This window comes from Pelobates fuscus, chromosome 2, assembly GCF_036172605.1.
Source record: "Pelobates fuscus isolate aPelFus1 chromosome 2, aPelFus1.pri, whole genome shotgun sequence".
In the NCBI taxonomy this organism is placed as follows: domain Eukaryota; kingdom Metazoa; phylum Chordata; class Amphibia; order Anura; family Pelobatidae; genus Pelobates; species Pelobates fuscus.
Genome location: NC_086318.1, coordinates 216,778,325 through 216,805,551, shown reverse-complemented (window position 1 = coordinate 216,805,551; position 27,227 = coordinate 216,778,325). Strand labels below are relative to the sequence as shown.

The 27,227-nt window shown below is 43.2% G+C and overlaps 1 protein-coding gene across 5 annotated transcripts in view; it reads left to right on the top strand.

The window, feature by feature from the left end:
* The window catches only part of NCOA7 (nuclear receptor coactivator 7), a 231,755-nt gene that overhangs the window by 120,629 nt on the left and 83,899 nt on the right, over window positions 1–27,227 (top strand). For all 5 annotated transcript variants that reach the window (XM_063443174.1, XM_063443175.1, XM_063443172.1 and 2 more), the window contains exon 4: window positions 21,896–21,975. In XM_063443174.1, coding sequence (XP_063299244.1) covers window positions 21,896–21,975 — 80 coding nt within the window. The remainder of the gene's footprint in view (window positions 1–21,895; window positions 21,976–27,227) is intronic.

Genomic DNA, 27,227 nt, shown 5'->3' with positions numbered 1-27,227 from the left:
TTGTGGCAAAGTTATGTTTCCTGACTGTGTGCATATGATGAATGTCTTCAGCTGGTGACTGTGACAAGTTGAGTTAAGGGGTACCAGTGACAGGGCAAAGGGGGTAAATGGGACAGGGTGGGGGTGGGGGGGTTGTGAGAGAGAACGAGGGTGCGAGAGTATGACTTGGTTTGATGAGGGAGTGTGACAGGGCGAGTGGAGGTAAGTATATCAGGGCAATTGTGGCATGGTAGGAGGGATGAGTGGGACAGGATTAAGGGGGGTTAATGTGACATGGTGAGTGGCAGAGTTGACATGATTAAAGGCATTAATGTGACAGGATAAGTGTGGTAGGGTTGGGCGGAGAGTGTGACAGAGTGAGAGAAGGTGTGTGTGACAGAATTAGGGGTGACAGGGTGAGTGTGGCAGAGTGAGGGCAGGTAAGTTTGGAGGGGGTGAGATTAACAGGATTAGGAGTGATTAATGTGAGTGTGGATGCATGAAGAGGCTGACAGTGTGGGGATGATGACAGTGTAGGGAGGGGTGACAATGTATAGGGAGGTGACTGTGTCAGGGGATGCTAACAGTGTGTCTGGGGAGGCTGACAATGTGTGGGAGTATGGTGACACAACATTGTTGTGGGTGACTGTGTGTGTGTGTGTGTGTGAGGGGGTGATACTGTGTGTGGGAGGGGGTGACATTGTGTGTGTGTGTGTGGGGGGGGTGATCCTGTTTCTTAGAGGGGTGATTCTGTATGGGAGGGGAGTAATACTGTATGGGAGGGGGTGATACTGTATAGGAGGAGGGTGATTTTGTGTGGGATCGTGGGGTGATATTGTGAGAGGGGGGGGCAGTGTAGGGGTGATGACATTGTGGGGAGGGGTGACAATGTGTGGGGAGGTGACAGTGTGAGGGGATGCTAACAGTGTGTCTAGGGAGGCTGACAGTGTGTGAGAGTATGGTGACACAACGTAGTTGTGGGTAACAGTGTGTGTGTGAGAGGGTGACAGTGTGTATGAGGGGGAGTGACAGTGTGTGTGTGAGGGGGGTGATTCTGTGGGTTGGGGGTACTGTGTGTGGGAGGGGGGTGACATTGTTCGTCTTAAACAGGTGATCCTGCGTGTAAGCGGAGTGATTGTGTATGGGAGGGGGGTGATATTGTGTGTGTGTGGGGGGGGCGTGACACTGTATATGTGGGGGTGGGTGACTGTATAGGAGGAGGGTGATACTGCAAGGGAAGGGGGTGATACTGTGTGGGACAGTGGGGTGATACTGTGAGGAAGGGGGTTGATAGTGTGAGGGAGGAGGGGTAAAGGTGTGAGGGAGGAGGGGTGAGAAGGAGGGGGTCATGGTGAGAGGGAGGGGGGCGAAAGAGGGAGGGGGTGATGGTGATGTGAGAGGGAGGTTGGTGATGGTGTGAGGGAGGGGGGTAATAATGTGAGGGAGGTGGGTGATGGTGAGAGGGAGAGTGGTGTTAAAGTGTGGGAGGTAGGTGATGGTGAGAAGGAGGGGTGGTTGGTGTGAGCGAGGGGGAGTGATGGTGTGAGGGAAGGGGGTGAGGAGGTGAGGGAGGGGGGTAATAATGTGTAGGAGGTGGGTAATGGTGAGAGGGAAGGGGGTGATGGTGTGAGGGAGGAGGGGTCATAATGTGTGGGTGATGGTTTGTGGGAGGGGTGACTAAATACCTTATTAAATTTCCTGGTGGTCCAGTGTGGGCTCCCTGGTAATCCAGTGGGTTCCCGCAGGAGCTGCAAATAATTGGCCACGGGCGCTCTTCTCCTGGACAGACGGCACAGAGCAAGCCGCCGGGCCCCTTCCTCGTGTCAGGTCCTCGGTCACTAATCGAGGACCTGACACAGTCTGTCCTAAGGTGGTTAGGGCGACCGCGAGGCCCAAGCCAGCGCGAGGCCTTAGGTGGCCGCCTAAACCGCCTGATTAGAGAGCCGCCTCTGAAGCACTCAAATGAATACATAATTATATGTTTGAAGCCTTTCAATGCCCGGGTTCTGCCACTCACACTTCTTTGCAATGTTTTTGTTCCGTCTCCTGCATTTAAAGGATTAACTGACATAAAGATTTATTTTATTTTGTTTTTGCTTGTCTGATTTTTATTTAGATAGCCTTTTCAATCAGTGGCGTACACATGACCCATGGGGCCCCGGTGCGAAAATTGATCCGTGGCCCCCCCCCCCCCCCCCCTCGCGCTTACTCTGCGCGGGCCGGGGCAGCAACACATGGCGGCGGGCACCTGGTCGCAGGGGTTGCGACCGCGGTATGTACGCCACTGCATGCAGATGCACACACACTTAAAGGACCACTACAGACACCCAGATCACATCAGCTCAGTGAAGTGGTCTGGGTGTCAGGTCCCTCTAGTTTTAACCCTGCAGCTGAAAGCATAGCAGTTTCAGAGAAACTGTTATGTTTCACTGAGGGTTAATCCAGCCTCTAGTGGCTGTCTCACTGACAGCCGCTAGAGGCGCTTCCGCCATTTTAAGACACTGAACGTCCATAGGAAAGCATTGAGTAATGCTTTCCTATGGGCGGTTTGAATGCGTGCGCGGCTCTTGCCGTGCATGCGCATTCGGAGCTGAGAGGCGGAGGGATCCCCAGCGCCATGGGAGTCCGGCGCTGGAGAAAGGTAAGTGCTGAAGACACACACACACTCTCACGAACAAATGCATACACACTAGCTAACAGACACACACATTTACTGACAAAGACACACTCAGCGGCAGACATACATACACACTCACTTACAAAACATACACTCTCACTGACAAACACACACTCACTAACAGACATCAAACAGACTCACTAACAAACACACACACACACAAACACACTCAGTAACAGACACACACAGTAACACACTCACTGACACTCACTAGCAGACACACACTCTAACACAAACACCAACACTCACACTAACACACACACACACACTAACGCTCACACACACTAACACACACACACGCTCACACACACACTAACACTCACACACACACACACTAACACACACACACACACACTAACACTCACACACACACACACACTAACACTCACACACACACACACACACTCGCACACACACACACACACACACACTTACACTTACACATGTTTTTTTTTATTTAATCCCCCCAGCCTCCTTACCTTTTGGAGTGCTGAGGGGATTCCCTGGGGTCCAGTGGTGCTGCTGGGCTCCTGGGGGGGCCGGTCACACGGCGGGCTGGCTGGTCCTGCGGGCGCGCGAGGGAGCACTCTCCCCTAAGTGCTTCCTCTTCAGCTCCCTCGCGCGCCGCGTACTGATACCGCCGCCGGAAGATGACATCATCTTCCGGCTCCGGTATCAGTGCGGTGCGCGAGGGAGCTGAAGAGGAAGCACTCAGGGGAGAGTGCTCCCTCGCGCACCAGCCGGCCGCCGGGTGTAAGGAGGGCCAGCCTCGGGGGGCCCGGAGGTGGCCGGCTCCTGGGCCCCCCAGGAGAAGAGGCTGGCCCAGAGCGTACATACCGGGTCGCAGGGGCGGCCGGGCCCCCTGGTGGGCCGGGCCCGGTCGCAGCCGCGACCCCTGCGACCCTGGTATGTACGCCAGTGTTTTCAATATTTCATGAGTTCAGTTTATCAGGAGATGGGGTTTTTCATTCTGTGAATAGACTGTTATGCCTCCACCATCTTAAAACTTGAGCAGACACCCTTGCTCCCAGGCCTAGACAATTAAAATTCTATATAGGCTTGGGCCTATTTGGAGCCCAAATATTATCATGTTTTAAAGCAATGATGCTCTAGTGTCTAGCCATACATCGAAACATAGAATGTGACGGCAGATAAGAACTATTCGGCCCATCTAGTCTGCCCAATTTTCTAAATACAATTTTATATAAATACTACAATTTTCTAAATACGAAAAACAAGCAGTCTGCTGACATCATCAGAAGTGGTAGCCTGATCCAATCACAATGCTTCCCCATAGGATTGGCTAATACTGACAAAGAGGCTGATCGGGGGCAGAGCCAGCACAATTCAAACACAGCCCTGGTCAATCAGCATCTCCTCATAGAGATGAATTGAATCAATGAATCTCTATGAGGAAAGTTCAGTGTCTGCATGCAGAGGGTGGAGACACTGAATGTTTAGATGCATTTTAGGCAGCCATGACCCAGGAAGGATCTCTAACAGCTATCAGAGGAGTGGCCAGTGAAGTTATCACTAGGCTGTGACGTAAACACAACATTTTCTCTGAAAAGACAGTGTTTACAGCAAAAAGCCTGAAGGTAATGATTCTACTCACCAGAACAAAGTCAATAAGCTGTAGTTGTTCTGGTGACTATAGTGTCCCTTTAAGGGGTTAAATTCTATAGGGGAACTGTTCATTTGTTTATTATGTTATGTTTCCAGTTAATAGCTACCTCACTTCAGAATGAGAAGCCTGCTTGATGCAGTTATAGTTTCCAATTTGTTGTTAAAACACACATTCATCTGTCATGGAAAAAGAGCAAAAAAAAACAAAACCTAGATGTTGCTCTAGTGGCAATAAATGTGTATTTGCATTTTTAATGCCATAAAAGTCCCTTTAATTTGTTACTGGTTTCATTTATTGCTGCTGACATCTCTGTTCCAGGTTATTTTGTCCCCATCTACAAAAAAATGCAATTTATGGAATGTTTAATGGACTTTAATTTTGTCTGCTTAAATGTAGTATACTGCCTGCTATGAATAGTTGTTCTATTGTTGTTAGCTTGCTCATGTGCATAGGGTGACAATGTTAGTAGCTGTTTAGTAAACAGTCATAAGTGTGATTCTTACGTTGTTCCTAAATAGTACATTGTGATTTGTTACACACCTTTAATTTTTAAACTTTGCTGCTGGACCTATTCTGTAGTTTCTATGACAACCGTTTCCATAACAACTTGATACTGCATAATCTGCATGCAAGATTCAGTGTAAACCACGTTGTCAGCGGGGAGCCTTTTCTTTTTTTTACTTTTTTGTTTTACTTCTTCACTGACTTTCTGCTCCCTCATTTCTCTGATAAAGAAAAAAAAAAAGAATAAAATATTTATGCATTCAGATGCTAAAAAGCTGCATAATAAGACATTTATCCACTACCATGTATAATTCATAGACCTTTTATTAAACGTGCACTTCCCATATTTGACTAGCTTTTACTGGACCTTGGTTCCCAATCCTGATAGTGTTATAGGCAGGTCTATCCCAATTTCTGAATCAATGTATTGTGTTAAAATAATAGAAAAGAATTGTCATGTTTGTTTGCTCATGTGTCTGACGGACTGTACAGTATGGTAAATCCCTGCAGTTGTGTATTTGTAACTGTAGAGAGTATAGTACAAAGTACCATGGGGAATGCAATTAAGGCTGCAAATGATCACTCTCCTTCTGAATTAAAAGGTAAGTCACTAACTGGGGTGAATTTCTTCTAGGGAAGGTGGGGTTACCAAGTGAAGATGCTATTCAAGAACAGCAGTGTGTTAGGTTTATTCACTCTCAATTAAAACACATTTAACTCTAAATGGCACAATTGTAGCTAAAACTGAAAAAAATATCCAACTCAGCTATTGTAACATCTTGGCAATATTTTCCTAAATGTTATCCTTTAGATAGGAATTTGCTACCATTCAGATTAATTCTTGATTGTACCAGCATTTTGACATATGTGTATTCACATCTGTGTATTGTTCAACTAGGGACAATGATTTGTGTTTATAGCTGTATTATGGAATGCCAGATTTCCTGTTAAAAAGATATTAGTATATAGAGTTTAGAAAACGCAATAAAGATGATGTTCCTTTTTGCAATATTGCTTCTTCTCAGAGTTATGCTTAGTACGCGGAATATAACCTTTTTTGTAATTGTCTTTTTATTAGAAGGTTCATAGAAGCATGCAAAATATGCAAATGATAAAAACATGGTGGAAAAGTTTTTTCTAATTATGTGCATGAGTTTAGCAAAGGTACAGTATGATTCAAGTATAGCATAAAGAAAGGGAGAATCATATCTATTTGGTAATAAGGGGAGAGCATCAGCTCTTAACGAGTAAGTGAATATGGACCACAATACCTTAGTGAGACAACAAAATGTCAGAATTGGGGGTGCAAGTAAGTACTCAACCAGTGCAATCAAGGTTAAACCCTATTCTACTAAGCGATTTGCCAAAAATAAAATCACCAGAAACTTTTTTGTGTTTCGGAATATCATTTTCTTTTATGTATGGATAGATAGCACATTATTTAATGGAAACAAAAATACAATTTTTTTTGAGATAGGAACATTTTAATAAAATCATTGACCGAATGAGGTTTCTAAGCAGAATATTGCCCAATGCGTAACACTGCCTCCACTGGCTTACCTTCTTCCCATTGTTCATCCTGCTACCATCTTTTCCTCAGGTAAAAAAACCACACACTTGCACCCAGCCATACACCAGATCTTAAAGGACCAATATAGTGCCAGGAAAACATACTCGTTTCATGTAATTTCTCCAGACCGGGCAGAGGCTCCTTCAACACTCAGAGGCAAAACCAGGAGCGTTCCTACACTCCATTCTTCCCCTCTCAAGGAAGATCTTGGAATGCCCGTGGCGGCAGAGGAACAACCCCAGGAAAACGCCCTTATGGTGAGTAAAATTTTTCCCCATTTTTCCCATATAAATGTGGGGGGCAGATTGGCTTTGTTCTCTCAGACTTGGGCAACAATCACATCCGACAGCTGGGTGTTACAGACTATAGAGGGTTACCACCTAGAACTGACGGGTCTTCCCTTTCAGGATTCCCTTCCACGTGTGCCACACATGCCACAGTCTCACCGCGACCTCATCTCCTCGGAGATCGAGGTCCTACGCAACAAAAATGCCATAGAGGAAATCCCTCTAGATACCCCAGGTTTTGTGAGCAACCTATTTTTGGTGCTGAAGAAAGGCGGGGGTGTCCGCCCGGTTATCAACCTTAGACCCCTCAATGCCTTCATTCAATATCGGCATTTCAAAATGGAGGGCATACGATGCCTCCGAGACCTCCTCCTCCCGGGAGACTGGATGGTGAAACTCGATCTACAAGATGCGTATCTCACGATCCCGATAACACCGACGCACAGGAATCTACTAAAATTCCAGTGGGGCACAAAGAAATGGCACTTCTGCTGCCTTCCTCCGCTCCCTGGTGCTTCACGAAAGTGTTGAAACCGGTGGTTACATTCCTCAGATTACACGGAATTCGTCTCATTATCTACCTGGACGATATCCTCATACTGTCAGGGACACGATCCCTTCTGTTGTCGCACCTGTCGTGGACCCTTCACCTCCTACAGAACCTCGGTTTCCTGGTGAACTGGGAGAAATCGGTGCTACAACCCTCTCAACAGATGGAATTGCTAGGATTCCGAGTCGACTCCGTCCAACAAATTCTGTGCCTCCCAGCGGACAAGATGTCCAACATCAAAAAGGAGATAAGGAGGCTAATGAACCGCCCAGACATTTCTCTGAGGCAACTGGCTCAAGTAATCGGCTTACTAGCGGCCTCCATACAGGCGATCTTCCCGGGACCACTTCACTATCGGGCGTTGCAACGCCTGAAAGCATCTTGCCTAAGGAACGGTCAGTCGTACGAGACCAACATCACTTTGGACGAAGAATCCAAGGAAGAACTGGTGGTTAACCCACATGGAAGTGTGGAACGGACGGGCGATTTTCAGTTCCACTCCAGATATAATAATAGAGTCGGATGCAAGCTTACATGGCTGGGGCGCGCGCTGCGGCTCCATATCCACAGGAGGCAGATGGTCAGTAAACGAATCGTTCCTACACATAAACTCACTGGAACTACTGGCGGCCTCATTTGCCATCCGCAGCCTCTCACCCAGCGGCATCTCTTGCTCAATCCTCCTCAAGTTGGACAACATCTCGGCAGTCAGGTACATAAACCATCTAGGAGGTACCAAATCACGCATCCTGGCGGTTTTGGCTCGAGACTTCTGGCATTATTGTTTGCGAAACAATGTGTCGGTGACCGCGGAACACATACCAGGCCTAGACAATTACACCGCGGACTGGAACTCCCGATACCTGAGGGATTTAGGGGATTGGAGACTCCAACCGAAGGTATTCTCCAAGATCGCACGACTATGAGGTCCCTTGAGTGTGGATCTCTTTGCGTCCAGACTGAACACACAACTTCCTCAATTTTTCAGCTGGCGACCGGACCCGGAGGCCTTGGCAACAGATGCTTTTCTTCAGGACTGGACCGGGGAACGAGCATATGCCTTTCCCCCGTTCAACCTGATTGCCCGGACTCTGGCACACATTCGACGCTACAGGACCACATTGGTCTTGATAACACCATGCTGGAGATCTCAACCCTAGTTCCCTCACCTTCTGGAAATGGCGATTGATTTCCCACAGTTACTACCGGATCAAACATCCCTGTTAACCAATCCGGATGGGGAGAACCACGACCTGATAGAACAGGGAATCCTCCGGCTCATGGCATGGCTCCTTTCCGGGGACCCTGGGAAATCACAGAAGTTTCGAGAACAACTACCCAACTCTTGGCGAATGCCTGGGCACCAGGAACACGGCGAGCATATGCTACGGCATGGAGAGCTTGGTCCGATTGGTGCCTGGAAAAATCAGTGGATCCCGTATCAGCTTCTGTAAAGACGGTACTAGACTTCCTCACTCAACTATTCGAATCGGGCAAAGCATTCCGTACAGTCAACATCTACAGATCAGCTATCTCAGCAGGTCATGATACTGTGGACGGAATTCCTCTCGGACAGAAGCCCCTGGTCTGTCGCCTACTCAAAGGTGTACATTTCTCACGTCCACCAAAATCCAGATACGGATCCTTTTGGGATGTCAACATAGTGTTCAAATTCCTAGAGGAATGGCCCGACAACACGGCACTGTCAATTAAACAATTGTCGGCAAAATCACTTATGATATTCTGTTTACTATCCTGTAAACGAGTATCAGATGTAAGGGCTTTGGACTGGCAAGCCCGTATGTTCACTCCGGAAGGAGTGTCATTTGATATTTCACGGAGAATGAAATTGGCGACTAAGCAAGTCTTCTATCTACGTCTTCCAAATCAGCCAAATCTGTGCCCAATACTGTGCTTAAAAGAATACGAATCCCGTACTTCTCCCCTACGACCATCAAACGACGGTCCTTTGTTTATTTCACTGAAGAAACCGCACCTCACAGTAACTACACCTACTCTCGCCCGTTGGGCCAAATGGTTATTAGCTTCGGCCGGGATAGACGTCACAGTCTTTTCAGCCCACTTGGTCAGAGGCGCTATGGCTTCTAAAGCATCAACAATAGGATGTCGATTGGAAGACATCCTGAAGGCCGCGGACTGGTCTACGGAATCCACATTCCGGAATTTCTATTTTAAACCAATCCAACATTTCTCGGAAAGAGTTATTGCTCAGCTTTGAAAGAGCATAATAGGAGCCTCCGTGTCTTTAATAAAATTCCTAGATTTTACTATTAACATGACGTAAAGTCATGATTTTATTAAAGACACGGAGGCGAGTATTATTCCCTCACGCCCTCCCTGGGTGGAGGGATTGGATTTCACACGGGTATCGACCACAGATCGGGTGTGTCCTTACGATCAGATTACCTTAGTAGAATGTTTCCGTACGTCACTCAGGTAAGTGACTATAATGTGATGCAAGTAGACATAATCTTAACTAAAATATCATATGTTATGACGACATGACAACAATTCTGTCCACAATAAGTTAAAAGCCTATGTTGGGGTATATGAGACAACTAGTTACCAACCAAATATTACCATATTTTCTCCTCTCATTTTAGCCTGAATTATGCTATCAAGTTGTTGAAGTTCCGATACAAGACACTACAGTCCACCCATAAAGAATGGACATTTGACTATCGCCCACTGTTCCTGTTCGGGCCAAGTTTATCGTTCGGTTATTGATCTGGTCTTCGGATCGCTACAGAAAGAGGAAGAAGCATGGAGTGCTACACCTTATATACTAAGGGGGTGGATACCAATGATAGCACTGTCAATATGCTAATGTTATTTAGTTTTTTCTCTCTTTTGCATATATCTCTCTTCGCTGCTGAGGGAGAATTAAAGAAAGAGAAGCATAATACTCGCCTCCGTGTCTTTAATAAAATCATGACTTCATGTTAATAGTAAAATCTTCATAGTAAAATACTTCATGTTAATAGTAAAATCTAGGAATTATACAGTGCAGTCTCCTGATTTTCCTCCATTAATTTTTTTCTAAGCACAAAAGAAAAGGCCTGCAAAAGTCCTGATGCCCCCTCCCCCCCATAATTAGTGCTTTATGGACAATGGAAAAAGCAAGGATTTTTGAGACCTGTAGGTCAGTACTTTACAGCAGTACGTTTGGAGCTTGAAATGAGACACTTAAGGAGGGGCAGAAAGGTGGGCTTATGAAGAAAAAAAAATACTTCAAATTCATTTTTTTGAAGCTAAAGAAGATTGCAAAACAAATCCAGCTACAAAAATTATAGTTACCTAACCAACCAGGAGTGCCCCTTTAAACTTTACGATGCACATGAGTTGTCCAGCCACTTGGAGTACCCTATTCATTTTTTATGTTTTCCTATGTCCAGTGTTTCATTCCAATGAAGATTAGCATATATAAAGCCTGATTGGCCTAAATTGATTTTGGCAGAAGTTGTAACACAAAAGGCAAGGGATTTTGCTGTTGTGAGTCTTAATTGTAGTCTTAATTATATTTCAGTTCATTATTGCATTTTCAGTAAGAAGTTCAGTTCAATCTGCTAACCTGACATTTGTAATAACTAAAGCATGGAATACATCATTATTTTATCATTCAATTTTAGAGACATTACACATACAAAGAAACCATTATTTTATTTACACAGTGCATTTTTAGATCATAATTTATTTTAAAGAAACAACTTGGTCCCCTAGAGCATTTTGGCTTTAGGGGTTATCTGAAGGTTGCCCACTCACCCAAAAACCAGTGCTTATCTATGAGAAGTGTTCCTTTGAGAAGCATTGCCTCCCGTTTTGATCTATAGTTCAAAGCAACTGAGGCAGGTAGCTTTCTGGCATTGTAAAGGACCAGATATCATCAATCGTCATAAACTCATCAAGGGTGGATCGGGCTGCATCAAATAGACTGGCTTGACAATGGGGAAATGGTGAGTTAAATACCTCTTGTTACTTCTTTCACTTGTTCTTTGTCTTATTTATTTGTGTAATATAATTTCCCTCTGTTTTAGAGTATGATGTCTCTTTCTTCCATATGATAAAACAACTGACATCTTGAGTACTTTAGCTGCTAATGTTTCCACTGGTGCTGTTGTGCTCTTATATACTTAAAGGGTTACTGCATAGTAAATTTTGAAGTGGTCATGGAAGATGGAATCTGGCGTTGCAGTATTTCAGCTTGAAACACTGCACAACTAGAGTTATTTTCACTTTTGTGATGGGATGCCACTAGCTCTGTTCCGGGCTGCCTAATGTCAATTCTGTGCATTTTTTTTACATCTGTCACCAGCATCTGACTTATGTCTCCCCTCCCTCCCAGCCTCCAATTAGCACTCCCTCCTCTGTATCCCCTCTGTCTAGTATTATTTTAAACTTCCTCCCTTCCCATTTCTCTTGCCAGCTCAGAGTGCGCCCATGCACTCTGAGCCTGCTAAATGGTCTAGACCAGTGGTAGTCAACCTTTTTCTAACTACCGCCCACTAATGCATCTTTTTGGTTGAAAAAATTTCCTTACCGCCCACCAGTTTTCGCGCAAGTGCGGAATATTTTTTTCGAAAGGAGGGTGTTTTAAAAAAAATAAATGTACGTACATTTATCTTTTTATTTGCAATTAATGCATGTTTATAATGTTTTTAACTTTATAAAAAGTTTAATGAGAAAACAATAAAGTAAATTGAAATTACCTTTACTAGTGATTAATGAGATCCTTGAGGTTGTAAGGAACAAACGAAGGTCTCCTCTTTCGGTGATATTCAGACGACTTCTCTGTTTGCGCATAATATGATTTCTCATCTGTGCGTCAGCTCCCCTCTTCTCCCTCCTCAATTCCCCTCCCCACCTTTTTTCCCCCTTTTTTTACCTTCCTTATAGCAATGCCCAGTAGGAAGGCTGAGCTAGGTATCCCACTATAACAGACTGGCACACATACATACAGACATACAGACACACAGACAGACATACAGACAGACAGGCACACACACACACACAAAGACATACATACAAAGACACATACAGACAGACACAAGAAACAGACACACATACATACACACATATATACAGACAGACACACACACGACACATACATACACACATATATACAGACAGACACACACACACGACACATACAAAGACATACATACAAAGACACACACACACAATACATACATACAAAGACACACACACACACACAAGACATACATACAAACACACACACACACAAGACATACATACAAAGACACACACACACACAAGACATACATACAAAGACACACACACAAGACATACATACAAAGACACACACAAGACATACATACAAAGACACACACACACAAGACATACATACAAAGACACAGACAGACACAAGAAACAGACACACATACATACACACATATATACAGACAGACACACACACGACACATACATACACACATATATACAGACAGACACACACACACAACACATACAAAGACACACATACAAAGACACACACAATACATACATACAAAGACACACACACACACACAAGACATACATACAAACACACACACACACACACAAGACATACATACAAAGACACACACACACAAGACATACATACAAAGACACACACACACAAGACATACATACAAAGACACACACAAGACATACATACAAAGACACACACACAAAACATACATACAAACACACACACAAGACATGCATACAAAGACACACACACAACATACATACAAAGACAAGACACACATATATACAGACATACACACAGACACAAACAAGACATACATACAAAGACAAGACACATGTATACAGACATACACACACACAAGACACATACATAAGACACACACAGGACATACATACAAAGACAAGACACACATATATACAGACATACACACACACACAAGACACATACATAAGACACACATACAGACACACACACAAGACATACATACAAACACAAGACACATGTATACAGACATACACACAAGACACATACAAGACATACATACAAACACAAGACACATGTATACAGACATACACACAAGACACATACATAAGACACACACAAGACATACATACAAAGACAAGACACACATATATACAGACATACACACACACAAGACATACATACAAAGACAAGACACATGTATACAGACATACACACACAAGACACTTACATAAGACACACACAAGACATACATACAGACACACACAAGACATACATACAAAGACACATACACAAACAAACACACATTATATTTAAGTCACCCTCCTGTTTCCTACCTTTAAGGTGCAGGAGGGTGACTTTCCCTGGGGTCCAGTGGTGGCTCAGGTGCATGGGAGTCAGAGTTCCCACTCTGACTCCCTCCTCCTCCTTCCTCCCGCGCGGCTCTCTGTATGCTGGGAGGAGTGACCGGGGAATCACTTCCTCCCAGCAGATTTGATTCACAGGGGGCCCGGTCGCGCTGTTAAAGCGCCCAGCGCTGACCGGGCCCCCTCACAATCCACATCCATCGGGTGGCCCTGACAGCATGGGCCACCCGATGGACCCCTCCATATGCGGCCCCGGCGGTTTGCCGCCGGGGCCGCAAGTGGTGATGGCGGTACCCAGTCACAGTGGTACCGCCGGCTCGCGCCCGCCCGCCCAATTTATAAAAAAAAAATTGAAAATCCCTACCGCCCACCTGGAATCCTGAAACGCCCACTAGTGGGCGGTAGGGACCAGGTTGACGACCCATGGTCTAGACAAATGTTTCTCTATAAGAAGCCTTTGATTGGAACGCACGTCGCCTGCCGTGATGTGGCATTTTAAATAATAATAATTTGTACAGCGCTACGGAATTTGCTGGCGCTATATAAATAATACAATTATAATAAGGGAGTAACCCTTTAAATAAACTTACTTTTTTAAATATTTTTTTTTAATGGGGTCCCCCTAAATCTAATACCAAAAAAGGAAACTTATTGGGGGTTACTATATTCTTTTTTTATGCTGGTGTGCTCTTTTGAGGGTTTATTAAGGCAGCTAGCCACATTTTGTCCCAGTTTGATCTTTAAACGAAAGGTAGAGTTGTCAGCCCTAAAAAATTTACTGCATACACCATTATGATTTCTACACACTGCAGGGCAGCTCTTTTCATGTGCTTAACATCATCATGGAGTATTCCTAAAAACAGGATGGGTGTTGCAATCCTAACATTGGGCCCATACAGAGAGTCACTGTCATGAATTCAAAGTGAATTTAAAAGTTTAGGTGAAAAAAAGCTAGAAAATGTAGCTGATTTGGAGAATTTGTCCAATTCATTTTTGGAATTCACCATAAACATTCATGGGGAATAACCCTGATAGGGTTTGTTGCTCTAAAACATCATATGGTGTGCTGTGGCATAGGATCACACTAACTTGTTTAACAGATCAGTTCCATAAACCTAGTAAAGGCATACGTATTATTGGTTGGGATCTAGCAACAAATGTTTAGGGGACTGATTACTGGACCTCCTCTCTCATGGCAGGTCAGCTGCTAAGCAGAAATTACAAATCAGCTTTGTTAGACTTTCCCATTCTTTCTTCCTGCAGGAGAGAACAGGTTACCATTCCCCAGCTTGTCACAACTTCACCTTATGCAGTTCTGAGAGCCCTAAAACTTTACCACCAGCACTCTGATTTAAGGCATAACTTAGCACTCACTAGAAGCTGTGTGTGTGTGTCTTTCAAGAAACCAAATCAGGATGTTTGCTGCGGAATTAATGCAGGGTGCTGAATACTGCATGTTTCATGGGAGGTTTAATCTGCCTAATTCTGATCATGCAGAGCCACAGCCACAATCAGAGGTAACTCCTGTGCAAGTAACCCAGACACCGCTCTCAGCAGAGCATGGGTGCACCTGTAATACTACCAGACAAGCTGTGGATCCTCTCATTGCCCCTCAGCCTAAAAAGTCCTATTGCCGGTTCAGTGACTGCAGCAGGCTGTGCTACTGTGTCCCTGGTAGGTTACCATAGATCTTCTATGTCTGCCTGAGAGTTTACTCTTAAATAAAAAAAAAAAAAAGAAAAAGCCGTTTTATGCTTGAAAGTATTTGTGCTGCCCCTAATTCCTGGAATTTTATTTACACGTCTGTTGCTAAATCAAAGAAAAGGTTTGACTTTTGCTTTCTTATGTGACTTTCTTTCCTGGTTGCTACATGGCTTCATTCAATAAATGTGGATAGTGAACTTTAAACTAACACCTTACTGGAATAATCTGTTTACACTTAAAGGGAAATCTATCTATCTGTCTGTATAATCGTTAGTGTTCCATTTTATATACATCAATAGGTCAAAATAACCAAATTGGAAAAAACTAAACCCACCCCCCACCCCCTTTTTTTTCTTTTCAGTTTGATAATTTTAACCTAAAATGTGATATTCCTCTTAAATTCCTGTTCCCAATTTAGTGAATAATTCTGATTGTGTTACCGTTGATCTTTGTGTTTCAGGTGTACCTTCAAATATGTGTATGCAGAGATATATACATGGGTATATGCATTCCTGATAGTATTCGTACAGAATTATGTCTAAAGTTTAAATTGTAAAGGGATAAGTGAATTAAATGGAACACTATAGTGATTGGAATACAAACCTGTTTTCCTGTCACTATAACTGTAATATTTAGGTATATTTAGGTGTCCGGTCCCCCTGTAACCAATGTAAAAGGTGATTTTACTCCCCTTTATTCCAACGCCGCACTGGTCTGTCAGTCAGCTCTGCCTCCTTGGCTGAGAAATCAGAATTGATGATCGTAGCCAATCCAATGCCTTCCCATAGGAAAGTAGTGGAATGTTATTGCGCATGCACAGCAAAATGCTGGCTGCGCCAATTTGCATCTCCTCATAGAGATGCATTGAATCAATACATCTCTGAGGAATGTTCAGCGTTTCCTTACAGAGCATTGAGATGCTGAACGTCAGTACTGCACAGTGTGCAGCACTGACCCCGAAAGCACCTCTAGTGGCTATCTGAGTGACTGCCAATAGAGTTGTTACTAGGCAGCAATGTAAACACTGCCTATTCTCTGAAAAGGCATAGTTTACATTAAAATGCCTGCAGGGAAAGACTATACACACCAGAACAACTACATTAACCTGTAGTCCTTTTGGTGACTATAGTGTCCCTTTAAAGTTTATGGCCAAAAAAGTCAAACTGCAAACATTGGCAACTTGGGATTTTTTCCGTTGGCAGTTATGGTCTAACATTTTAAAAGCTCTTTGAATTCCCAACAATTAATACTTCAGTGAATAACCTTCTGTAGTCCCAAAAATGTAGAATCTCTCGAGTCTGTGGGGACATTTCACTGAATTGGGATGGGTGGAAAAAGTTAAGGGGATTGCAGTTGCCATCGAAAGAAGCCAAGATGCAAAAAATATTAAATCTGTTGGTTGTGAGATGGGAGACTGTAGATTAAATTTTTTTCATTTAGATTAAAAATTAAATTGTTGGGGGTGGAGCTTGGCTCTGAGAGAAGATGGCTGCTTGAGTTTTACCTGTTCCACCGACTCGTGTTAATTTTAATAAATCCCCACTTCCTTTGCTGAATATGGGGAGATCGAACCAAACCTTGAGCTCTCAGAAGACTGCAAATTCTAAAAAGGGGTGTTTTTTTTTTTTTTTTATGTTTTACCCCGTTTTTCTCCAGAAGAACAATATCCTACCCCAGAGGAACAGGGCATTGATGCCCCTACTGCGAGCTCTACCTACCAGCGCTAATTTGGCAACTGCTAACCGTGAGCTCCAAACCTCGATCCGGGGTGATATCCAGGCACAACACAAGGACCTGAAGAGCTTGAGTGACCAGTTGTGCCGACTAGAAGCCACGTGCTTCAAGCAGATCAGACCCACACTAGTGATCTGATTGAGCGCCAGGCGGAATATTTGCAGGGCCTGGCCCTCCACGTGGAGGATCTTGGTAACAGGACGGCACAACAACTTGCATCTGTGAGGCCACCTGAGACTGAGGAATTTCATGCTCACTTATGCGCAGAGGCTTGTTTTTTTGCCTGGCTGCTTTTTTGTGGTTTGTTTTATTCCCTCTTATCACCTTTCCAGAGTTCATAAGGTTGACCTAGGCACAATAATATGGACTGCTCATGCCCCGCTGACGAGTGTGACTTATTCTCTTTTATAGACCTACAACGACTGCTTTGAGGCTCTTGCAAGATGCAACTTCCACTTTGACTTACTATTTTAATGACAACGAGACCTGGATGGATGGTCTGGGAGGTACGATTAGAGGGTTTTTCATAGAAAGGAGTTGCAGCATTGAAAAAGAACTGGGAAGCTTATATACTCAGCCTTACAGCTGAAATACATACAGTGAGGGAAAAAAATGTTTGTCCACTGACAAAGAAATGATCAGTCTATAGTTTTAATAGTAGATGTATTTTAACAGTGAGAGACAGACTAACAAAAGAAATTCAGAAAAACGCATGTCAAAGTTATAAATTGATTTGCATGTCAATAAGTGAAATAAGTATTTGATCCCTTATTAATCAGCAAGATTTCTGGCTCCCAGGTGTCATTTATACAGGTAACAAGCTGAAATTAGGAGCTCTCTCTTAAAGGAAGTGCTCCTAATTTCAACTCGTTACCTGTATAAAAGACACCTGTCCACAGAAGCAATCAATCAAACTCCAAACTCTCCACCATGGCCAAGACCAAAGAGCTGTCCAAGGATGTCAGGGACAAGATTGTAGACCTACACAAGGCTGGAATGACAAGACCATCGCCAAGCAGCTTGGTTAACAGTTGGTGCAATTATTCGCAAATGGAGGAAACACAAAATAACGTCAGTCTCCCTTGGTCTGGTGCACCATGCATGATGTTGTGGTCAGATGAGACCAAAATTGCGCTCTGTGGCCTCAACTCAGTGTTTGGAGGACAAGAACACCATCCCCACGTCAAACATGGAGGTGGAAACATTATGCTTTGGGGGTGTTTTTCTGTTAAGGACTGGACAACTGCCCAGAACATGACTCAAACAAGGCATTTGCCTGGGAGCTTGGGGTGGCGTTTATTTGGTATGACATGTCACGATTCCCTTTTATTCCAGAAGTTTGGTCCTTAAGGGGTTACTGAGATTGTTCAGGTGAGAACTATAGCTCCCTGCAGCCTTTCTCATATAGACACTGTATTTTCTGAGAAAATACAGTGTTTACATTGAAAGCTAGGAACACCTCCAGTTGCAGTCACTCAGAGTTTACCAGTGGGACTTCGGAGATGATGGAGGCATAATATGCCTCCATCCACTCAGATCTGCTGTCAGCAGAGCACAGGGCAGCACTGTGCACAGCATCCTGTGATTCAGAGTATCCTCCCTCTGCATGCAGACCCTGAACTTTCCTCATAGAGATTCATTGATTCAATCCATCACTATGAGGAGATGCTGATTGGCCAGGGCTGTGTTTGAATCATGCTGGCTCTGCCCCTGATCTGCCTCTTTGTCAGTCTCAGCCAATCCTATGGGGAAGCACTGTGATTGGATCAGGCTACCACATGTCAGCAGACTGCTTGTTTTTATGAGTCTAACAACATGCAGATTTACAACTTCAGGCTTGAATACAGTAAGATTTTTACTATATTTATGGAGGCATGAGGGGCCCAGGGGGGCTAGATGGTGGTGTTAACACTATAGGGTCAGGAATACATGTTTGTGTTCCTGACCCTATAGTGATCCTTTAATGTTTTTTAAATGTGTTCTTACATTGTATATTGGTTCCCTGGGATGGGCTTTGTTTTATTCCTAAACTCTTTGCTTTTCACTAATTGCACCTTTGTAAGAGGAAGCTGGGAATGTCTCCTGTCCCTTTGTACCGGATGATGATTTTTGGGTAAATTATGTATATCCATTTACATTTTACTTCTGCCCCTTCAAGACCCTTATATGCCCACCATTCACATGAGGTGTACCTGCTATAACGGATGTTAACTTCCATCGCTTTTTTTTTTTTGATCCTAACCATAGCTGAGGACCTGCATGTCTTTTTCTCATACCTACTTTGTTGCAAAATAAAATTCTAATTCACAAAAAAAAAGTTAAATACAAGTCAGGCCTCTCATGGTTTTAAAACCCATAGATCAATGATATTTAAATAATGCAGATTATCTGGTTACAGGTTTGTATACAATTTTGAATATGGTACATATGCAGCATTGTAAAATACTTGGAAATGTGGCAGGTGGTTTTAGAACATGTATTTTTATAAATACATACAAACATGTATATGTAGAAAGAGGAGTACCTAGGCACCCAGGATGGAAATGTATGTTGCTCCCAGTTCTATCTGCCTTGCTCCCCCAGCTCATTCTTTCTCCCCCTCTACCCTCAAAGGCCCATCTCTTTCTCACCAGCTCAATTTTCCTTTCTACCCCAATATTCATCTACCTCTCTTCTTGAAACGCCATTTGTCTCTCTCCTCCAGCGCTATAAATCGATAATAGACCACCTATCCTGATGGTATAATGCCACTGAAAACGGGAGCTACATCATGTTCTTGAGCTCTGGAACAGAGTATCTCCCACATGGTTTGACATGAGAGGAATGGCTTAAAACGTCACTTCCTTACACAGTCACGAAGTAAAATTGCGGACCACTTAATTCCCCCAGACCACTTAATCTCAATGGGTGCAATGATCCTGTCCTTGTAATCCTGCAATGTAAAATGTTGCAGTTTTTACTTCCGCCCACTCACCACGCATGGCTTCAGGTCCCCAATTATCTTTTATGAGGTGCACTGGATTAATCAACCGTGCAGGAGGTTATGCCTCCTCTATGACCTTGCAGAAGGCAGAGAGGTAAGTAGCACCAGGGGCACATCTACATAAGAAAAAGGTAAGTAAAATGTATATATTTTTTTCATTTCATATGGCAAACAGTGGGGGGGTTGACCAATTTTTAGATGGGAAAAGGGACACTAGAGCGTTAGGAATACAGGTTCAACACGTTAGTGTTCCTTTAAAAATGCCTATGAATCTCAAAATCTCTATGCAAATCCCTACCCCTCCTCTCTGAGAAGCTTTGAACTGTAAATGTGTCCCCTATGCTATCTTCTATGCATTTGATTGGACAATGGTCAGTACTAACAAGGAAGAAATTGCTGAGAAAAATAAGGATAGATATTCATAGCTGTAGAGACCAGTTATCAAATTAATGAAAGTTAAGCTTAGTGCTTAGAAAATAATTGTTTCTAGTTTTTACTTAAATTCGTTTTAATTTTAGTAAATTTTCAATAATGTATGAAAAATCTATATGGTTTTGGACGTCTGTGACTTTGCTGATGTGGTCTGGTGTCCATGGAGGCAGGAGAAGGTTGCCGTGTCGTGATCCTCTATACCAGTGGTTTCCAACCCAGTCCACAAGTAGTCCCTACCAGTCCAGGATTAAGGGATTACCCAGTTGTTTCGAAGGTGTTTAGAAAACAAAACAAAAAAAAAACAAACACAAGACACAACAGGGTAATCCCTAAATTCTGGACTGGTAGGGGGTACTTGAGGACTGGGTGTCACGTATCCTTCGTATCCATGTGGCAAAAATGAAGATAATTACCTTCAGAAGATCCAGGGGAGTGCCGCTCGGCGGTCTTCTGCCATGATGCCTGGCTTATGCAACATGTCGGTGCACGCCGGCCACTGCTGACCCATGCTATTCTATAGCCCCACGTCTGTCCACGGTAAAGTCGACGTGCTAGGGACGTCACGCAAAAGACCCACACGCATGTTTTGGGGTCAAGGGCTAGGTACAGCCAATCTGATCTGCAAGAGGGTTATTTAAACTCACTTATTCCTTAGCTCATTGCCCTGTCGTGGTTTCCCCTAGATGGTTATCCGAGAGTGTGTTCCTGATCGTGTTTTCCTGGTTTTTGACTTGGCTTCGTTTTGACTTCCCTGATTTCTAGTACCCTTGACTTTTGGCTTTTCCTTATCGCTGTGTCTCGTTCTGTGTCCATGACCTCCGCTAGTTTTCGGACTATTCTCGGGTATTTTAAGTCTGGCCATTTCCCTTAGTTCTAGGGTGTGATACTATTCTGCATGCTGGATCAACATAATCCTGATACTGAGTTGGGAACCCCTGCTCTGTATGGTCAGGTTCCAGAAGCTGAAGTCAGCTCTGTACTCTGGTGCATACACAAGAGTACAGCACTGAGTTATATGGAGGATCCCCAAGACCCTTCATAGAAAGTATTTATTTTTTATCCTACAGCCATCACTGGTGTCCACAAGCTTGGCAAAAGTTAACTCCCCCCTTTTGTCAAGCTTGTCAACAGAAGGAAAAATACTAGTCTCTACTTTCTCTCCGTATGCCTTTTCAATGAAATTCCAACAATGTCAATGTGAGTATTTCTTAACGACTTCTTTATGAAATGATCAGTTTGTATATGTGGGGTGACAGAGCTGCTTTAAAAAAGATTTCCGTTCTAATGGTTTGGGACATTTTTTTTTAATTTTCAGATCAATACAAGGTAATTTGAGACCAAGATACAAATAGGATTAATTTGCATGTAAGAAAGTATAAAAGCTTCATAAAAGAGATAAACAATACAACTATAATCTACTTTGAGACACTAATTATAATATTGTTATTACCATGTGTTGGTGACCAGGCCGTTTCTCATTTTGTCTTTCAGGTGAAAATTACAATAACAAAAATGAGAAGAGAGATAAAAAAATGGTTGTGAAAAGACCCTTGGGGACAGTACAATATACTGTAAGTATATCTCCTGTAGATAAGCACTATTTATCCACGTAGTGTCCTACCTTCCTTAATCACTTGAGAACCACGTGACGATCTATGCTGTCATACAGTGCAGGGCTTTCAGAGGTCTGTCCTTAACGGAGCCTCTCCCGCATTTGACCGGGCAGCATGGCGGTCCGGCACCGCCCGCGCTCTTAACTCTTTTTTTTTCTTTTCTTTTCTTTTTTTAAATACTGCAGCTAAGCGATCTAGAACTGCCCCCAGCCTCCAATGTTTATATTACATTTTTTTTAAAGGGGACCCAGGATATCTTTTGACACCGGGGATCCCCTCTGTCAGTTGGGGCCACAGATAGTGGGCCCCAGACAGACAGCAGGCCTATGATCAGGACTCAAAGTGAACTCTGCTCATAGCCCTTTAAAAGTGATTGTGCTCCCGCAGTATATTTAAAAAGGCTTTTAGTCCCCCTCCCCAGCCTAGTACATTGTCCCCAAGTTTCAGGAAGACCCCCAGGGTGTAAAAAGACCTTAGGACCTAGGGTGATCTTCCCGCTTGTCCCCCTTCAGCAGGATCGATGCAGGCTCTGTCAGCTGCTCCTCAGCAACTCGCTCGCGCTTGCGCTCTCTCGCTCTCTCTCGCATCGATCCTGCTGAAGGGGGCAAGCGGGGAGTGTGTATGTGTGTATATATATATATACTTTTGTCTAGTGGTTTTGAATTCTGTGACTACTATTAAAGTTGTAATCTCAGCATGCCACATTTTGGAAAGTTTTAGCTTTAAAACTGTAATACACTCCTTGCAGCATTTGTTTCTAGACATATTGGGAATTTTAGCAATATGGACTAATTAGTGAATCTATTTTGAGTTGCTTTTCTTTACTTGCACTTGGTATGTAGAAATTGTTGCATGTAAAACTGCGTTTAGAAGTTAAAGTGGTTTGCAATAGTTTGACACTTGACATTTGTCCCTGGGTACCCGTAATATTTCCACTTTAGAAATATCATTGAAGATAGGAAGTTCCCAGTGTGCTTTAGCAAAGTCAGCGTTGTCCCTATTTGAACCCAGAACCAAAAGAATAGCCCCTGAAGCGGACTAATGATGTGTAAAGGGAACCTTTGAGGGGGTAACCCTAAAAGTGAGCTCTAAGGCCCAAAATACATACAAGATCCCTTGTAGAGATATGATGAAAATGATAAATACACAATTTTATTAATTACAAGCAAATGGACAACTGAAAAAATACAGAACAATAGTTAGATATTGGGGACAGGCGAGGTTGGAATGGGCATGGAGAAGCATGCTGAGAGGGATAGATGTAGAAGCAAAGGGCAGTATAGTGAAAAAAGACAGGAGGAGGTCTAATGTATAATCAAGCCTAATGTTCCCTATATGTAGTTAACCCCTTAAGGACACAACTTCTGGAATAAATGCGTGGGAAAGGCATAAGGCTATCCTAGACTTAAGATAAGGCCAGGGACTAATTACAAGTATTTCGAAATATTGGGCAGACTAGATGGGCCGAATGGTTCTTATCTGCCGTCACATTCTATGTTTCTATGTAAAAGGGAATCATGATGGAATATTTCAGTCATGTGTCCTTAAGGGGTTATAGGTACAATTCTGTAGATAGTTAGACGTTCAAATCTTTTTTGTTACCTAGTCTCCATTCTAACTAAGATAAACCTGCACTACTGTAGCGGTCTTTATGAACTTTGTCGCCAATTTAAAGGGACACTATAGTCACCTAAACATCTTTAGCTTAATGGAGCTGTTTTCGTGTATAGACCATGCCTCTCAGGTTTTACTGCTCAATTCACTGCCATTTAGGAGTTAAATCACTTTTTTTCTGTTTATGCAGCCCTTGTCACCCCTCCCCTGGCTATGATTGACACAAAATTGACACAAAAAAACTGGTTTCACTTTCAATCAGATGTAATTTACCTTAAACAATTTTATCTTTTGCTCAGTAAATTGGTCTAATCACATACAGCAGGGTCTAGCAAGCTATTAACATAGCAGGGGATAAGAAAGTCTAAATTAAACAGAGCATGTAATAAAGAAAGGATAAGCTTTTAGATGACTCTTTACAGGAAGTGCTTAGGAAGGCTGTGCAAGTCACATGCAGGAAGGTGTGACTAAGGTTCCTAAACAAAGTGATTTTACTCCTAGATGGCAGAGAATTGATCAGTGAGGTTGCAGGGGCATGTTCTATACACCAAAACTGCTTCATTAAGCTAAAGTTGTTTTGGTGACTATAGTGTCCCTTTAAATTGGCGACAAAGTTCATAAAGACCGCTACAGTAGTGCAGGTTTATCTTAGTTAGAATGGAGACTAGGTAACAAAAAAGATTTGAACGTCTAACTATCTACAGAATTGATACCTTACGACTCTAGAGTATCCTAATCAAAGTGGAGACTACGTAACCAGCATACCAAAGTGGGACCAGAACATCTAGCAAGCTGCTGCACCCTCACTGGGTCTCTGCACTCTCTGCTAGTATGCAACCAAGTGGATTACAAGGGGGTCCACAGAGTGCTAACGATTGCAACAATACTATTGCCACCTAATTTGAGTGGAAGTAATGCAGCCACTTGTTCGCTATAAGGGAGAGCCTAACTTAGCAAGCTTACATAGAGACTTTCAGGTCGCTGTCTGAGAGGGTCTACATTAAAAGGCTTGCTAAAAAGGATTTCTAAACTTTCCCACACCAACATAATCTAATCATCCTCAAACATTTGGCCAGCTTAAAGATTGCTACACCCTCACAGGTCTTTGGACTCTCTGCTAGTATGCAGCCGAGTGGAATACAAGGAGGACCACAGAGGGCAAATGAATGTAACAATTCTAGCAATAAGGTAACGCTGTCTCCTAATTTGAGTGGAAACAATGTGACCACTAGTTCACTGTATAAAGGAACTTACTAAAGGATATCTACCCTATCGCATACCCTGTCCAGTCCAGCATCACTTCTTCGATATAGCCATATTACAACCTTGCCATTGCTAAGTTCCCCCCGCTAATATCTGTAAATTCCACAAAGAAAACGCCTATGCATAACGAATAAGTGGATTAAAAGAAAGCAAAGGATTGCCCAACGCGCGTTTCGGCTGTACTAATGCGCGTTCGTCTGGGCCACTAAGCCTGTTCGCCATACTGGAGCTCGTTATAAGGGAGAGAGAAGTGCGGTCACATGTCTGCACCAGCCAATGAGGAACTGCAGGGCGGATAACTCCGATGCTATTCCTCCACTCAGACACAGAATCTCCCCCTCCTCTCTCATCAGGGGGCTTAACCAGTATGGGGATGTACCGAAGGGCAAGCGCTATTGAGTTTCTCTAAGCTAGGCATAGGCAACCTTCGGCACTCCAGATGTTTTGGACTACACCTGCCATAATGCTTTTCCAGCATTATGGGTGTAAGAGCATTATTGGTGATGTAGTCTTCAACATCTGGAGTGCCTAAGGTTGCCTATCCCTGCTCTAAGCTTTTGCCCGTTCTCAGAGTTCTCATATTCTTTTGTTTTTGTTGTTTTAACTGAATCAAATATATAAATACATAATATCAATATTAATGCTTTACATATAGTCATCAGCTAGACACATCTCGCATCAGAAGCTTCTCACCACCTAATTTGGCCAAAGGACAGTTAGTGTAGTAGTCAGTGTAGCAATTGCCAGGTAATTTTAAGTGATTTTATGAGCTGCTTTATATAAAAATGTAATGTGAATTTACAGACTGATTTCCAATCCAATTTACTGTATTTTATTAAGACACATAGGCGAGTATTATGCTGCACTCTTTCTTTATTTCCCTCAGCAGCAAAGAAAAACTTTAACAATGAAATGAACACAGGAAACAGTCAGTAACATATATCTTCCATGGCAACCAACAGCCAATCTGGTTCCACTCTCTAGCATAATAGGCGGTATTCCCTGAACTATTTCCTCTTTCTTTGCTGCTCCATCAGTTAAATACACTGATCCCATAGTTATTAACTGTGGGATTATTTTCTTACATATTTGTATCTATTATTCCACTTAGTTTCATTTTAATTTACTTTAATTTTGATTTAGTTCATTTTTTTTCTTAATTTTACTTTACTTATAAATTGTCTATTTGTAATATTTATGCATTTATAGATTGACAATGTTATTAGTTGGTACTTGTATTTGTTCTGCCTTTTAATCACTATTAGTACTTCCATCTGTAATTAATTCTCTATAATGGCTCTCCCTCCCGGTCCCCTATAATTCTTTTGTGGGGCACCGGGAGGAGAATTTCACTATCCTTCATTTTTTCTGTCTCGCTGCATTGTTGCGCCCTTTTTCCTTTAGTTTTTAATGACTTTTATCTGCTCACTTGTTCGGGCATTACTGCCGTTCGTTAGTTTTGCCATTCGTTAGTTTATATACACTGTTTTATGCGAGCCATGTTCGTGTACTTTTACCGTTCGTGAGTTTTTGGCTGAACTGTGCATTCGTGTGCACAGTTCGTCTCTTTTCCCATTAATTTATTTTTGCCATTCGTTCACTTAACAAATATATATTGGATTTTCATATGAACGGTCAGTTTGCGGAATTTCGCCGTTCAGCGAAATTTTGCACGTTTTTTTTATAACCTTGCCCCTTCCTGTTTCCCCTTGTTGGGGTTAAGTGTTTTGGCAAACGGACGTCTCTCTGTCTCTATCTGTGCCTTATCTTTCAATTGTAAGTGCTTTATATTCCCTTTACAGTGTTTTTCTCCCTCTCTGGGTTATTAAACCCTGTAGCTAGGTTACTCTAATATAACCTTTGATTATTATACTTGATTCATTATGCAGTCTGACAATGATCTAAATTTGGCCTCTGGGTCTCAAGGGACCCCTCAGACTCCCCGTGTTAATCCGGGGGAAGGGACTCTGTCCCCTTATTTCTCCGCTCCTGCGGACATACAGGCGCTCTTTGACGCCCAAGTTTACCGGTCCATTACGCAGGCTATGGTTTCTGCTATGGGCACTGTCTCGACATCTCGACAAGCCCAACAGTCTACGCAACTGCACCTATTATGACACCGGTCTCTCAAGGCCGTAAGGCTACAGCAAAGACCAAGCATTCCTCCAAAACTGCTTTCACTGACAGTCTCCCTACTGTCTCAGATGGCACGCAACCACCACCACGCAAAAGAACCACTAGCCGGGCAAAATCGGCTAGACTGTGTAAGTGGGCGAGAGCCCAGCTGGATTTGTCTGAGTCAGAACTCGACGACATTGAGGAGAAAATTGCTG